General features: G+C 41.2%; 1 protein-coding gene across 1 annotated transcript in view; it reads left to right on the top strand.

The window, feature by feature from the left end:
- The window catches only part of LOC308092368 (uncharacterized protein), a 55,918-nt gene that overhangs the window by 21,875 nt on the left and 17,380 nt on the right, over positions 1–16,663 (top strand). The window contains exons 11-23 of the mRNA XM_080438219.1: positions 78–163; positions 287–400; positions 1,402–1,589; positions 2,550–2,758; positions 3,291–3,488; positions 4,618–4,730; positions 5,085–5,178; positions 11,694–11,726; positions 12,219–12,304; positions 12,428–12,541; positions 13,692–13,879; positions 15,051–15,259; positions 15,993–16,196. Coding sequence (XP_080294345.1) covers positions 78–163; positions 287–400; positions 1,402–1,589; positions 2,550–2,758; positions 3,291–3,488; positions 4,618–4,730; positions 5,085–5,178; positions 11,694–11,726; positions 12,219–12,304; positions 12,428–12,541; positions 13,692–13,879; positions 15,051–15,259; positions 15,993–16,196 — 1,836 coding nt within the window. The remainder of the gene's footprint in view (positions 1–77; positions 164–286; positions 401–1,401; positions 1,590–2,549; positions 2,759–3,290; positions 3,489–4,617; positions 4,731–5,084; positions 5,179–11,693; positions 11,727–12,218; positions 12,305–12,427; positions 12,542–13,691; positions 13,880–15,050; positions 15,260–15,992; positions 16,197–16,663) is intronic.

Below are 16,663 nucleotides of genomic sequence, written 5' to 3'. Positions count from 1 at the left end.
GCCTGTGAGCTTGTAGGCCAGTTCTTGTAGATTTTTAAAGGTAAACCAACTCAAATGTAATGTCTCACTTTCTCCAGAGGTGGAGCCCTTCCTCATCGTATCCAACAGATCCAACCTGATGAAGATCAGCTTGGACGGCTCCAGCTCCACAGAGCTCAAACAGGTGAAAACCATTAGACATAACAACACATCCTATGTAATTCTATACAATATTCTACACACACTGCTTTTGACATGCTGGAATGTATTCCTGTCTGAGACTAACACAACTGATGTGGTGTGACAGGACTTGAAGAATGTGTGGGCTCTGGACTTTGACCATCAGCAGCAGATGATCTACTGGACAGAAAGGGATTCCCACATGATCAGTCGCATGCACATCAATGGCAGTGACGTCCAGGTCAGTGTGACAATGACAACGATGAGGATGAATGACAGGGAAGAGAAACTGAATTCAAATTACTTACAGTACACATGTAATTAGGAGTACTTATACTTCTATTTAAAATACTTTTGACATCAGTGTTAACCCATTAAAACCGGGAACGCATCTGTGTTACCACTTAAAACATTATTTTATACTTCGTGAACATGTGTGCAAATCTTTGAATATATAAGTATATTTTTAACATTTGTAACATTTTTAACTCAAAGCTTTGCTTCTGGGGGTCCCTGGATCAAAATATGTTTTGGGGGTCCTTGACATGAAAAGGTTTGAGCACCACTGATATATTGCAACATAAGTTAGGATTTAGAAGACATTTGTAGAATCCCCAGAAGCAAAGATTTGAGTTAAAGATGTTCGCTTTAAAATATATATATTCAAAGAGCTGCACACATTTTCCCAATTTTTCAAAAATAGTAGATATACAAGCTCGTAGCGCGGCACCGAGTGCCGCGCTATGAGGTTGCATATCTGCTATTTTTGAATAGCCAAAGAAATCTAAAATGACACAAATGCGTTCGGTCGTAATGGGTTCAATATAAAAGCAGAAAACAGGGTGTCTGGTGTTTCAGTCAGTTAGTGTACAGACCATGCGCTCCCTGTGAGCCGTGAGGATGTGAGTTTGAATCTGACTCCTGGTCTCACATGTTTCTCCTCTTTCTGTCCTTGGTTTCCTGTCTCTCTACACCAGGGCTTCACAAACTGTTACATGACAAGGACCACAAAATAGACACACACTCTTGCTGGGGCCCACAATCTAAAACATTGTGTTGTGAGCTTGTAGATCAGATATTTTCAAAAAGGAACATTCAAAATAGAACATTTTTTGAAACAAAACACATTTGTGAACACTGCTCTACACTACCCTATCTAAAAAGTATTGTTGTAACTGCATAAAAATTATAAAACAATAAAATGGTGAGTATATTCAGAGTACATGTATGGTTGATTGACAGGTCCTTCACAACACGTTGATCAGCTCTCCAACCAGTCTGGCTGTTGATTGGGTGGCAGGAAACCTGTACTGGTGTGACAGTGGCAGGGACACCATAGAGGTGTCCAAACTAAACGGGTCGTACAGAACAGTCCTGGTCAACACCGGCCTGGAATGGCCAAAGGCCATGGCTGTGGATGTACGCTACGGGTAAGAGCACTGTGGTGACATCATGAACCTCACACTGTGGTGACATCACGAACTAGAAGGGTAGAGTTTACCTCATGAGGAACATTTAAATAGTATCATGTAAGTTGTCACTCACTGAAAAGTGCGCTAAATTGAGTGTGTAATAGTTCCTTGTGATTGGCTGTGCTTTCTGGAGCTTCTATGAGGCAAATTCCAAACATAAGACACCTAAGTATTCTAAAACAAATCATATAAAGTACAGTATGTCTGATTTGTTGTGAATAATGTGTTGAATGTTGTTATTGTTGTTATTTATTCCCTATGTGTCCCTCCCCTCCCCTGCATGGAAGACGCACGCACGCACGCACGCACGCACGCACGCACGCACGCACGCACGCACGCACGCACGCACGCACGCACGCACGCACGCACGCACGCACGCACGCACGCACGCACGCACGCACGCACGCACTACATGCAAGTGTGAGTTACATGTTCACACAATGTAAATAAGCTGTTGGCTTCATTGTGTTTTATCATATTGATAGTGGTGGCACAATTATGTATTTTTACATGTCGTTGATGTCGGGGGGGAAAACTCATGTCCAAAAATCTGTGTTCCAGTGTAGTTATTATTTAGTCTCAAGCTCTTAATTAATACTTGTCATTGGTCAAATATACTGTATATAAAACCTAAAGACACACTAAACCACTTTCACTTTCAATATAAAAGGCAATTTTATAAAAAGATCTACAGGCTCACAGTGTGTGACATTGTGACGCATTGTGAGCTTGTACATCGGCTATTTTTGCTACTTTAGTGTCACACTGTGGTATTGTGGACAATGTAGGCATTCATTTACAAAACAAAACAACATTTTTTAAATATGGAGATACAAGGTTTCTGCCCGACAACAACAATATGTTACATTGTCAGTAAAGATGTCAAACAGTGACCCTGACTCAGTGTCTCCCTGACAGGTACTTGTACTGGTCAGACAGTGGTAACAACAACCCCCACATAGAGAGGATGGGGATGGACGGCACCAACAGGAGCATCATCGTGAAGGATAAGATCTACAAGCCCTACGGCCTGACGTTAGACTACATCAACGATCACATCTACTGGAGCGACGACAAGGAGAAACACATTGAGTTTGCCAACCTGGATGGAACCAACAGACACACAGGTAACACACACACACACACACACACACACACACACACACACACACACACACACACACACACACACACACACACACACACACACACACACACACACACACACTGGAAGAAGTACTAGATTATTTACTTACTGGAGTTCCCCAGGGGTCTATTCTAGGCCCCTCCTTTAATCTTCTTTATTGGATAAAAGGATTACATTAGATATCTTTACAGAAAACAGCCGATCTACAAGCTCATAACATGTCACAGTGTGACACGTTGTGATCTTGTAGATCTGCTATTTCCGGTGAATGTTCTGCCCAGAATAGAATCACTAGGGTTCATGTGGTTAAATCAACACTCCAGAGTGTTACTGTGTATGAGAATGGATTATGTTTATTTTTACATGAAGAAAAAAACAAGGTAAACAGTGAGAACATTATTTACTTTTGTAAACTTTATTGATGCATTTTAACTCTTGTTATAATATTATTTATAATACTTTGTTCATCTATTTTATAATATTGTGACTCTTTTGGTTTTGTGTGTCTGTAGTTGTGAGTCAGGACATCCACTACATCACTGCTATTACTCTGTTTGAGGATCACATCTACTGGATAGAGTGGGAGAACAGTGAGACCGGCTCCATCTACAGAGCCAACAAGACTCAGGGAACCAACAAGATTAGTCTCATCAGCAACCTGAACTATCCATTTGACCTCCACATGTATCACCCCTATAGACAACCTGAGGGTCTGTACCACCTACTGTATACAACACTCTCACTGTTCACTCTCACTGGGGGCGGCCATAGCTGAGTGGTTAGAGAGCCCGGCTGGGCAGCCAGAGGCTCTACAGTAGTTGTAGCAGGTTCCATTCCAGTAATGTGTCAATGTGTGTCCCTGAGCAAGACTTTGCATCTGCCAGCAGAACATAGCTGCCAGCTATGTTCTGCTGGCAGATGCAAAAATGATTTATTTTTTCCTATAGCAAGGTAAGAGCAGTGGTGTGAAGTAACTAAGTACATTTACTCAAGTACTGTACTTAAAATGTTGACATATTTTTTATTAGTTTTTATAGTATTTACAATGTTCAATACTTTTACTTTTACTCCACAACATATCAGATGCAAATATTGTACTTTTTACTCCACTACATTTATTTGAAAACTTTAGTTACTAGTTACTTTGTAGATTTTGATTATTATTACAAAACGTACATCAACCACTTCAGCCCTATATACATTTCGGCAATTTGAAAATAGCCGATCTACAAGCTCACAATGTGTCGCGATGCAACGCATTGTGAGCTTGTAAATCTGCTAATTTCAAAGGCTTTTTATACATTTGAAAACTTGAAATGGGACATTCTGCACAATGAGTACTTTTGGTACTTGATGCCAATACTTTTGTACTTTTACTCAAGTACATTTAGAATTCCGGACATTTAAAGTATTTCTATATTGCAGTATTGATACTTGTACTTCAGTAAAACATTTGAGTACTTTTTCCACCACTGGGTAAGAGGAGCATTTGCAAGGCAACCTCCTAGTTATTTACAGACAGACAGGGGCTATTTTCTTCATGGTAGAAATTATTATTGTAGTGAAATTGATATTAAATACAGTTTTAATTGGGTTGTCTATGATTGTCATATTGCCCTATTTGGTGTTTTATCAAAGCAATAAACCATGTGAGGACGTGGTTTACAGTGATTGTAGAACAGTTGTAGTCACTCTGCTCTGCATCGTTCCTAACAACACCTCATAGCTGATCTAAACTCACATTAAACCACAGCCTGGTGTGGCTTATTGCTTTATTCTAACATATAGGTGTGTGTTCTCATGTTTGTTCCATGTGTGCATGTTTTCTCCACCCTGCAGTGGCCGCTCACCCGTGTCAGACCAACAATGGAGGCTGCAGTAACCTGTGTCTGCTCTCACCTGGAGGAGGATACAAGTGTGAGCAGTACATGTCCATCTGCACTGCCAGCCAGGTGATTCACCTCGCCTTCACTTGTGTTAAGCTGTATGACTTTATTTTGTTTTAATCGTTTTTTATTGTTCATACCGACAGCAGTTAATACAGGGTATGCAGTACTTCGGGAAAAAAGGCATACTTTCAAATAAATAGACATACTTATATATATATATATATATATATATATATATATATATATATATATATATATATATATATATATATATATATATATATATATATATATATATATATATATATATATATATATATATATATATATATATATATATATATATATATATTATTTTTTTTTGCTGCTTTTGATACGTTACTGATTCTAAACATAATCCTCTGTCTCCCCCATCAGTTTGCTTGTAAGACCTACAAGTGCATTCCGCTGTCATGGAAATGTGACACAGTAGATGACTGTGGGGACCGGTCAGACGAACCTGCAGACTGCTGTGAGTTGAGACAGAAATATTACCTCATTAGTCATGCTTTATTATCAGTGTTGGGACTAATGTGTTACTTTATAACAGCACTACTTTTTTGTGGTAACTATAGTAACATAACTAATATTTGTTTTCCAGTTTGATTATGTTGTCACAACCATTGATATTTAAATTGACATTTTACTTGTTTCTTGATGTGAAAATAGCCGACAACTTCAGAGGATGAAAGGTTCATTATATTATATTATGTTTATTATATTATTATCTGACTTCTACTTCTTATTGGAGGTTCTTGTGCATCGGCTCTGCACAAGGACCAGGTCACATGATGTATGGGCCAAACCACAATAAGCTAAATATACACACAGGATTAGCGAGACATGACATTACATAAATGACCCTGTCATGAGATGATTTCTACAGTCTGTGCATTGATAAACGAAGGCCAAATCCTTCTAATTTGATACAAAGTAGGCTACGTAACGGCAACTTCTCCGTCTTGTGTGGGCCTACTGTGAAATAAAGTGGGCCACGGCCCCCTTTCAAAATAATCATTTTGAAACATATTTATATATCCACTAGGGCTGTAAGATTTTGCTTAAAATAAAATCCCATATTTCTTCTCTGAAAACTTGATTTTTGATTTAGATAAAATCTGTATTTTTTCTTTTCTTTCAAATGTGTTGCTTTTATTCTAAAAATGTTGTAACAAATGTTAATTTTCCTATTGGAAATAAAGTGCAAACGTTAAAGAAAGTCCCCCCTTGGGATTAATTTAGTAACAACTTTTACAATATGTCTTTGGCCTTTCTCCATGCTATCATTTTAGCTAGAGGACCCAGCTCTTGACCAAACAAAGATGAATCCCTGGGATTAATAACGTGAGAGAACACTCTTTCACCAAACTTAACGTTCAGAATTTGTTTAAACTCAGCCTTTTCCACAATAGCTATAGTACCATGTCTTTTACAATGTGAAATGCCACCACCACATCCGTAATGCTCTTCCACTTGGCTTCTGTCTAGTCATATATGGGAAACCAATGCCATGTGAAAATGAAGCCGCTTGGCTAGTTCATTTAAACTCATCAACCATCACACATAGCAGTATTCATCAGTGACTTGAATCTCTCTCCTTTCATTGAGTCTGTGTTACTTTACTTCAGTTATTTTACATCATTTACGTCTGAATTTCCACTAGCTGAAAATAGCCAATCTGCAAGCTCACAACGCGTCGTAGATGCGACGCGTTGTGAGCTTGCAGATCGGCTATTTTCAGCATGATGCAACGCGGCGTACGACAAAGTATACATCAAGCTCTACATGGGAGATGTGTTTGTTGGACGAGGCGACGCACAGGGCTTCCTGATGCACAAATAAACAGGCTCATTATAAAGTATCCTATGCCTACATAGTTACATGGATATTTATTTTGAGGGATATAATGTTTGCAAGATCATTCTTCACAGTTTACACCAAAGAAAGCAAGGTAGACCATAAAATTAGAATTACTTATAGTTACTTATAATTACTTATTGCTGCTGAATCATATAAGAGGCTTTATTCTTTACGCCATGATTATGCTTCTCTGCATTTGTCTTATGCATTGTTGTTGCCAACAACTTGTTATTTATCAATTTCTATTATTTGCTGTTGGATAAAGTCACATTCTATTCCATGCTATATGTATGATGGTTATAGGCTGTGTCTCTGTAATGGTAAAGGGACAGTAGGTCATCTACTGACATTGATGAGGACAGAATGTACAGAATTAACTGGCCGAAGTGCCGGCTGTAAATATACTTGAGTAAAATTACAAAAGTATAAAATGTACTTTAAGTATCAAAAGAAAATGTACTCTTTATGCAGAATGTCCCATTTCAAGTTTTAAAATGTATAAACATATTTTAAAAATTGCAGATCTACAAGCTCTGTGAGCTTGTAGATCTGCTATTTTCAAAGGGCCTAAAGTGGTTAGAACAGAAGTGGTAGATTGAGAGTACTTTTTGTTTTAGTACCTTTTCCACCACTGGTGAGTTATGAACAGAACTGACATGACATTGGCTGGAGGTGAATAACGTGACCAACGTGAAATTGCGCAATTTCCCGACTTAATATTGTGAGGCCAAAATTAAGAATGAATTACTTTTAAAAATGTGTGCGCATGGATTTTTTTTTGTGTGAGTCTCTCTTTGTGCTCCTCCACGCAAAGACAAACTCAGACGTGTGCGTGTGTGAAGTGTTCTTTTTTTCGACCGCAGGCTGGCATAATTCCATAATGTCAGAATGTCATAAGGTTACAGACACACCATATCTGCCTATGCGGTCTGTACAGAGGACAGGTGGTCTATGTGTTGTGAAGATGGTCTGTACAGAGGACAGGTGGTCTATGTGTTGTGAAGGTGGTCTGTACAGAGGACAGGTGGTCTATGTGTTGTGAAGGTGGTCTGTACAGAGGACAGGTGGTCTATGTGTTGTGAAGGTGGTCTGTACAGAGTACAGGTGGTCTATGTGTTGTGAAGGTGGTATGTACAGAGGACAGGTGGTCTATGTGTTGTGAAGGTGGTATGTACAGAGGACAGGTGGTCTATGTGTTGTGAAGGTGGTCTGTACAGAGGACAGGTGGTCTATGTGTTGTGAAGGTGGTCTGTACAGAGGACTTATTGTCTCCGCCAGGCCGAAAGGCATGGCGAGAGAGTATGTTTTGCACCCTGTCCGTCCGTCCGTCCGCCCGTCCGTCCGTCCGTCCGTCCGTGTGTCCGTCCGTCCGTCCTCAAATCATGCATGCAGTGTCCGATTGCCGTGAAAGGCCTAAGAAGAAATGCCACCCTTTTCACATTGGCCTATTATAGCGCCACCAGGAGGCTACAATAACGTACCTGACCTGGCGGAGACCTGTGCTCCGAGGAGCACTTTTTCTAGTTCTCACTGTTACAGATATAGAGCATAGTGTCATCATCATGGACGCCATGGAAGCTGTTTGTTTTGACTTGGTGTGTTGTTATGACCCTATCAGTGGCGTTTGGTGGATTCTAACGTTGACCGGGCCAGAACCGGGGGAGGGGGTGGAGGGGGGTTCGTGCAACAACGGCTGATAAGTCTATTGAGAATTACGGAGCCATTCCAGGTGGAAAACGGAACGCTCGTCCCAAAACTGCCCCATTTTTTTTCGCGGACCGAGGCCGCCGGTTGACACCTGGGGCGAAGGTGTTTCAGGACGACGGTTCTTCTTCTATTCCATTTCTGAATGGAGAGAGGTGGCCGTCTCTGCGCAATGGAGAGAAGGACGGCCGAGGTTTCCTTTTTGCTACTCACAACAATAATGAAATGTGAAGCTATTTCGGGGCCCTCTTTATACTGTGTACCTGGCAGGAAACCGGTTTGACGGCTAAACTGTTTTTTTAATGGCCACTCATTAACAATTCGGCCGAATGCAAATGAGCCCCATTTGAAAACAAAGGCGACTTTCTGTGGTCGGCTACAACAGAATAGGGTAAGACGCTGCTAATGTTGATTTTTAGTTTTTTTCCCCTGGCGGATCTTGCCCCTACACAGGGACAAGCTGGGTTTACAGACCGGGCCATGGCCTCGTTGGCCCCAATGACGGTACGCGCCTGGACCCTATAGACCCCTTAACAGACGACGTCACACTGGTTGCAAGCGATAAGAACCAGTATTGCGCACGCAGGTCCGGCACCAAGGGTGCGTTCGGAAATTGCGCACCGGAGCGCACTCGCCTATTAGTTTCTATTGGCCAGTGCGCTCATTGCTGTATTTCCGAACGCACCCTATGTTGGGAATTGATTGCATGAAACAATCACCTGTGTATTCAGTCTCAATGTTGGTAAACAAATAATTGGTCTAGGCCGCATTGGTCAAAAAGTGACTTGAGACTGGGCACGCAGACACGGAGACACGCATGCGCGCTCATGCACATTCAGTTATACAAAATTGTTTTTCAGTCTGTTGTCTCAGTCACTGCTATAACTACAGTATATCACTTTAAAAAAATGTTATTATGAAGATTATATATAAATTAATTATGAATTAATTAATTGCACGTCCCACTGGAAGGAGACCCCGGGGCAGACCAAGGACCAGATGGGGGGATTACATCTCCACACTGGCCTGGGAAAGCCTCGGGATCTGTTGCCCCCGTGACCCGGCTCTGGATAAGCGGTTGAAGATGGATGGATGGATTATTAAAAAATTATAAATATTTTCTGAAATAGCTACAGTACACAACATTATTTTTTATTGAGGCCTACTTTCAGCAATGAAACTCAGACAATGAACTCAGTTCATTTAAACAATCATCTTAAACAGTTCAAAAACCGAAATAATCCTCATAGGCACCCCACACCAAATAAAAACATCCCCCATAACCAGCATCAGCTTCTCCGGGCAGGACCTTCCCCTCTCACCAGTGGTCACTAACCTGGGAGTAAAAATGGATCCCCATCTGAACTTTGAATCCCACATCAAACACATCTGCAAAACTTCATTCTTTCACCTCCGTAACATTTCAAAACTCCGCCCCACACTCACACCAGCAGATTCAGAGAAACTTGTGTCAGCGCAGGCGGGGCCCCCCCCCTGCTGGTGGCCCCCCCGCACCGCATCACTTGCTGCCCCTCCGTTACGCCACTGCATATCGGTATCGAACCGATCTAAAAATAAACCTGATTATTTTCACCAATATTGATGACCCAATAATAGTGCTCGCAGAGCAGCCAGTCTGCCTGTGTCTGTCTCTTTAAGAGAGTCAGCTGTGGCCCCTCCCTCCCCCTCTGCCAGCCGTCTCTCACAGACAGAGCAGCAGGCTGCAGCATGTGTCGCTGAACAGAGAGAGAAGCGACGTAGAGACCATGGTCATGCCGCAGCGTATGCTAATGACCTTGGCCACGTCTTAAGTGACTTGGCCATTGTTCTCACAGAACAAGTTTGGCCACTATTAGACCTATTAGCAAGGGAGGTTGGGGGGGATAACTGCCTGCCGTGCCTGCCGCCTGTAAAAGATGCCGGCACCGCCGTATTTTTTTTGTCATTTTTTTCTCGTTTTTTTCCCATTAGAGCTAGTATGAATTGGTGTTTTTACATCACTTCGCGGTCCGCCATGGACCTTTCCGTGGGCCACCAAATGCCCGCGGGCCGCCACCTTGACACCACTGCTATATGGTCATATGTGTGTTTCCCTGTGTTGTGTTTTGTCCTGTGAATGTCTCCTCCCCCTCATTGGTATGGGGGATTGAGTGGTGCTGATTGGTTACCAGCTGGTGTGTGAGTGGTTGTGGTTGAGTGTGAGTGGTTGATTACTGGGTGGAACTAGCTGGTGATTGAATCCTGTGACGATGGGCTCAACTATAAAGCTGGAGGTCACCAGTCCACCTGGAAATATAGGCCTACAAGATCTGTGTTGTTAAAATGATCCAAAAATATTTGAAAATAGCCAATCTATAAGCTCACAATGTGTCGCATCGTGACACATTATGAGCTTGTAGATCGGCTATTTTCAAATAGCCGATGTACCTGTATGTAAGGTTGCTATTCTTTAGTTTATTGTCATACTGTATGTCCAGCTCATTGGCTGCTGCTGCTGCATTGTTGTAGTTGTTGGGTTTATCTTATTTATTGATTGTTTGTCTTTGTTGTTGTTGTTGTTGTTGTTGTTTTGGGGGGGGGTCCTTGTGTCTGTGAGCAGCTAATCTACGGCACTGTTGGACCGATCAGCGTGAAACTTTGCACGCACACTTCCTAGAGGCCAAGGAAAAACCTCTGCCCCAAAAGGTTCACATCGGCCTGTTATAGCGCCACCAGGAGGTCAATTTTTGCAAAGCACATTTTCTGATATTACTTCTACATATTTTGTCCAAACCTCATGTAAATCGGTACAAATGATGGATTGGGTACGATTGGCTTCCAAAGTTTGCAGGAGTGGGACACAGAAGATTGCACAAAATGCCGCAAATCATGAACGCAGCGTCCGATTGCTGTGAAACATTAAACACATCCATACATGTTATATTATGTATGCATGTTATACTTATATTGCTCATTGTCTTCATCAGTGAGTGTTGAACTCTAGGATGACATCAAAGTACATGTTAACTTTGTAGTCACTCTTAGCTCTCACAGGGAGCTCTGCAGCACAAATGTCCTTTTCTTGAGGTCACTTGACCTCCTGAAAACTTCTCTCATGTTATTGGACAACTTGTCAGGCGTGTTCCACAGCCAACTGAGTTTGAAGGATAATTATATTAGTTTGTTAGTGATGAAGGTCTGTGTGACCAAATCACTAAATGACAACCAACCTGTTAGTTTACGACAAACTACTGATTGTCATAATGTCATTGAGCTCTTTTTTATTAGTTTAAATAGTTCCTCATTCCCACCCTGTGAATGTCAAATAAATAGCAGCAAACAGGAGAAACAAAGGACATCTTGTCCTGTATTTCAACAGATAAACCACAACAACCAATCAGCTGTTACACTGAAGCTCATTTAGTTTTTTATGTTTCTCCTCAGCTCTCCAGAATGAACCAACACACAACACAACAGGTAAGACTGTCTGTCTGTCTGTCTGTCTGTCTGTCTGTCTGTCTAAAACTATCATATTGGAACCAGTGAAATATGTTGATATTTGTATTTAAAGTGAATAAAAGGTGAGTCAGTAAATACAGCAGCTTCACTGTGTCAGTGGTGTGTTTGACAAAGAGAGGAAACACATCCCAACCTTTTTAAACATGGTGATCAATAAGTTTACATTAATATTATTCATGTATCAATATGTTACATTTATGAGCGTATTAACCCATTAAGACCTGAGGCCCATTCTACAAATGCCTTCTAAATCAGTAGTTCTCAAACTTCTGCGTGTCAAGGACCCCCAAAACGATGTGTATTTGGCCAAGGACCCCCATCTGAAAATGTTTTATGCCAGGGCTATTTTGAATAGCCAATGCTAAAATCTAAAATGAAACGGATGCTTTCCCAGTTCTTGTATATTTTTAAAGGTAAACCAACTAAAATGTAATGTCTCACTTTCTCCAGAGGTGGAGCCCTTCCTCATCGTAGCCGCCAGCTCCAACCTGATGAAGATCAGCTTGGACGGCTCCAGCTCCACAGAGCTCAAACAGGTGAAAACCATTAGACATAACAACACATCCTATGTAATCCTATACAATATTCTACACACACTGCTTTTGACATGCTGGAATGTATTCCTGTCTGAGACTAACACAACTGATGTGGTGTGACAGGACTTGAAGTATGTGAGGGCTCTGGACTTTGACTATCAGCAGCAGATGATCTACTGGATAGAAAGGAACCCCCCCATGATCAGTCGCATGCACATCAATGGCAGTGACGTCCAGGTCAGTGTGACAATGACAACGATGAGGATGAATGACAGGGAAGAGAAACTGAATTCAAATTACTTACAGTACACGTTTGTTTCTGAGTACTTATACTTATATTTAAAATACTTTGTGACATCATTGTTAACCCATTAAAACCGGGAACGCATCTGTGTTACCACTTAAACCATTATTTTATACTTTGGCTAATCAAAAATAGCAGATCTATAAGCTCATAGCGCGGCACCGAGTGCCGCGCTATGAGCTTGTAGATCTGCAATTTTTGAAAAATCGTGAACATGTGTGCAAATCTTTGAATATATAAGTATATATTTAACATTTGTAACATTTTTAACTCAAAGCTTTGCTTCTGGGGGTCCCTGGATCAAAATATGTTTTTGGGGTCCTTGACATGAAAAGGTTTGAGCACCACTGATATATTGCAACATAAGTTAGGATTTAGAAGACATTTGTAGAATCCCCAGAAGCAAAGATTTGAGTTAAAGATATTCACTTTAAAATATATATATTCAAAGAGTTGCACACATTTTCACAATTTTTCAAAAATAGTAGATATACAAGCTCATAGCGCGGCACCGAGTGCTGCGCTATGAGGTTGCATATCTGCTATTGTCGAATAGCGAAATAAATCTAAAATGACACAAATGTGTTCCCGGTCGTAATGGGTTAAATATAAAAGCATAAAACAGTGTGTCTGGTGTTTCAGTCAGTTAGTGTACAGACCATGTGCTCCTTGTGAGCCGTGAGGATGTGAGTTTGAATCTGACTCCTAGTCTGGTCTCACATGTTTCTCCTCTTTCTGTCCTTGGTTTCCTGTCTCTCTACACCAGGGCTTCACAAACTGTTACATGACAAGGACCACAAAATAGACACACACTCTGCCCCCCCCCCCTTCCCCCCGCCTATTGCACAATGGATTAAAAAATACAATTGAAACAGTGAAAATAGCAGATCTAAAAGCTCACAACGCGTCACAAAGCGACATGTTGTGAGCTTGTAGATCAGCTATTTTTGAAACATTCAAAATGTAGAACATTTGTGAAAAACTAATGAAAATGCTCTACACTACCCTATTTAAAACATAATTGTAATAATTGCATTAAAATATAGTGAGTATATTCAGAGTACATGTATGGTTGATTGACAGGTCCTTCACAACACGTTGATCAGCTCTCCAACCAGTCTGGCTGTTGATTGGGTGGCAGGAAACCTGTACTGGTGTGACAGTGGCAGGGACACCATAGAGGTGTCCAAACTAAACGGGTCGTACAGAACAGTCCTGGTCAACACCGGCCTGGAGGTGCCACGGGCCATGGCTGTGGATGTACGCTACGGGTAAGAGCACTGTGGTGACATCATGAACCTCACACTGTGGTGACATCATGAACCTCACACTGTGGTGACATCATGAACCTCACACTGTGGTGACATCATGAACCTCACACTGTGGTGACATCATGAACCTCACACTGAGTTTATCAACCATCCTGTGAAACACCACGGATGCAAGAAGACTAAATTACATCTAAACATTAAACTGATGACATTGCATCATATTCTATACATCTTGTAAAGTGAAGTTAAAAAGTCGCTCAATAGATGTTTTTTTAGTAGAACTAGAAGGGTAGAGTTTACCTCATGAGGAACATTTAAATAGTATCATGTAAGTTGTCACTCACTGAAAAGTGCGCTAAATTGAGTGTGTAACACTTCCTTGTGATTGGCTGTGCTTTCTGGAGCTTCTATGAGGCAAATTCCAAACATAAGACACCTAAGTATTCTAAAACAAATCATATAAAGTACAGTATGTCTGATTTGTTGTGAATAATGTGTTGAATGTTGTTATTGTTGTTATTTATTCCCTATGTGTCCCTCCCCTCCCCTGCATGGAAGACGCACGCACGCACGCACGCACGCACGCACGCACGCACGCACGCACGCACGCACGCACGCACGCACGCACGCACGCACGCACGCACGCACGCACGCACGCACGCACGCACGCACGCACTACTTACATGCAAGTGTGAGTTACATGTTCACACAATGTAAATAAGCTGTTGGCTTCATTGTGTTTTATCATATTGATAGTGGTGGAAAAATTATGTATTACATCGTTGATGTCGGATGGGAAAACTCATGTCTCAATCTGTGTTCCAATGTAGTTATTATTTAGTCAAGCTCTTAATTAATACTTTTCATTGGTCAAATATACTGTATATAAAACCCAAAGACACACTAAACCACTTTCACTTTCAATAAAAAAAGACAATTTTATAAAAAGATCTACAGGCTCAAGTGTGTGACATTGTGACGCATTGTGAGCTTGTACATCGGCTATTTTTGCTACTTTGGTGACACTGTGGTATTGTGGACAATGTAGGCATTAATTTACAAAACAAAACAACATTTTTTAAATATGGAGATTTCTGCCCGACAACAACAATATGTTACATTGTCAGTAAAGATGTCAAACAGTGACCCTGACTCAGTGTCTCCCTGACAGGTACTTGTACTGGTCAGACAGTGGTAACAACAACCCCCACATAGAGAGGATGGGGATGGACGGCACCAACAGGAGCATCATCGTGAAGGATAAGATCTACTGGCCCCTCGGCCTGACGTTAGACTACATCAACGATCACATCTACTGGAGCGACGACAAGGAGAAACACATTGAGTTTGCCAACCTGGATGGAGCCAACAGACACACAGGTAACACACACACACACACACACACACACACACACACACACACACACACACACACACACACACACACACACACACACACACACACACACACACACACACACACACACACACACACTGGAAGAAGTACTAGATTATTTACTTACTGGAGTTCCCCAGGGGTCTATTCTAGGCCCCTCCTTTAATCGTCTTTATTGGATAAAAGGATTACATTAGATATCTTTGCAGAAAATAGCCGATCTACAAGCTCATAACATGTTACAGTGTGACACGTTGTGAGCTTGTAGATCTGCTATTTCCGTTGTATGTCTGGCCCAGAATAGAATCACTAGGGTTCATGTGGTTAAATTAACACTCCAGAGTGTAAAGCTCCTTACACACCGGGGGCGATTTTTTCATGCGAATAATAAATGTTTTAAAAAAAAGCTTTTAAAGTCAATGCAAGCTTCCACGGAGCGAAAAAAGCGAAGAAGCGAAAAAGCGTCTTTTATTTATTCGGAACGAGTCCGAATTTTGCGTATATTCGCATAATCGCCGGTGTGTAATGACCTTTACTGTGGATAAGAATGGATTGTGTTTATTTTTACATGAAGAAAAAAAACAGGTAAACAGTGAGAACATTATTTACCTTTGTAAACTTTATTGATGCATTTTAACTCTTCTTATAATATTCTTTACAATACTTTGTTCATCTATTTTATAATATTGTGACTCTTTTGGTTTTGTGTGTCTATAGTAGTGAGTCAGGACATTACTGACCACTGGATCACTGCTATTACTCTGTTTGAGGATCACATCTACTGGATAGAGATGGAGAACAGTGGGACCGGCTCCATCTACAGAGCCAACAAGACTCAGGGAACCAACAAGACCAAACTCATCAGCAACCTGAACACACCATATGACCTCCACATGTATCACCCCTATAGACAACCTGAGGGTCTGTACCACCTACTGTATACAACACTCTCACTGTTCACTCTCACTGGGGGCGGCCATAGCTGAGTGGTTAGAGAGCCCGGCTGGGCAGCCAGAGGCTCTACAGTAGTTGAAGGAGGTTCCATTCCAGCAATGTGTCCATGTGTCCCTGAGCAAGACTCTAAACCCCTAATAGCTCTCAGAGCGAATGGCTGCTCACTGCTCCTAGTAGTTATAGGATGGGTAAATGTTGTTCTGTTATAACCACACATATGGATCACATGTATGTGTATAACTGCTCCAACATCTTGTTTACAATATTCACCATAACCTTCCATGGATGAATTACTGTTTGTGATTTAGTTTTTCCTTTAGCAAGGTAGGAGGAGCATTTACAGTACAACCTAGTTGTTTACAGTCAGACAGGGACTATTTTCTTGTAGAAATTATTCTGAAATTGATGTTAAATACAGTTTTAATTGGGTTGTC

Source organism: Gymnoscopelus braueri, assembly GCF_963280865.1.
Source record: "Gymnoscopelus braueri genome assembly, chromosome: 9".
Lineage (NCBI taxonomy): Eukaryota > Metazoa > Chordata > Actinopteri > Myctophiformes > Myctophidae > Gymnoscopelus > Gymnoscopelus braueri.
This window is presented reverse-complemented; position numbering and strand designations above follow the sequence as displayed.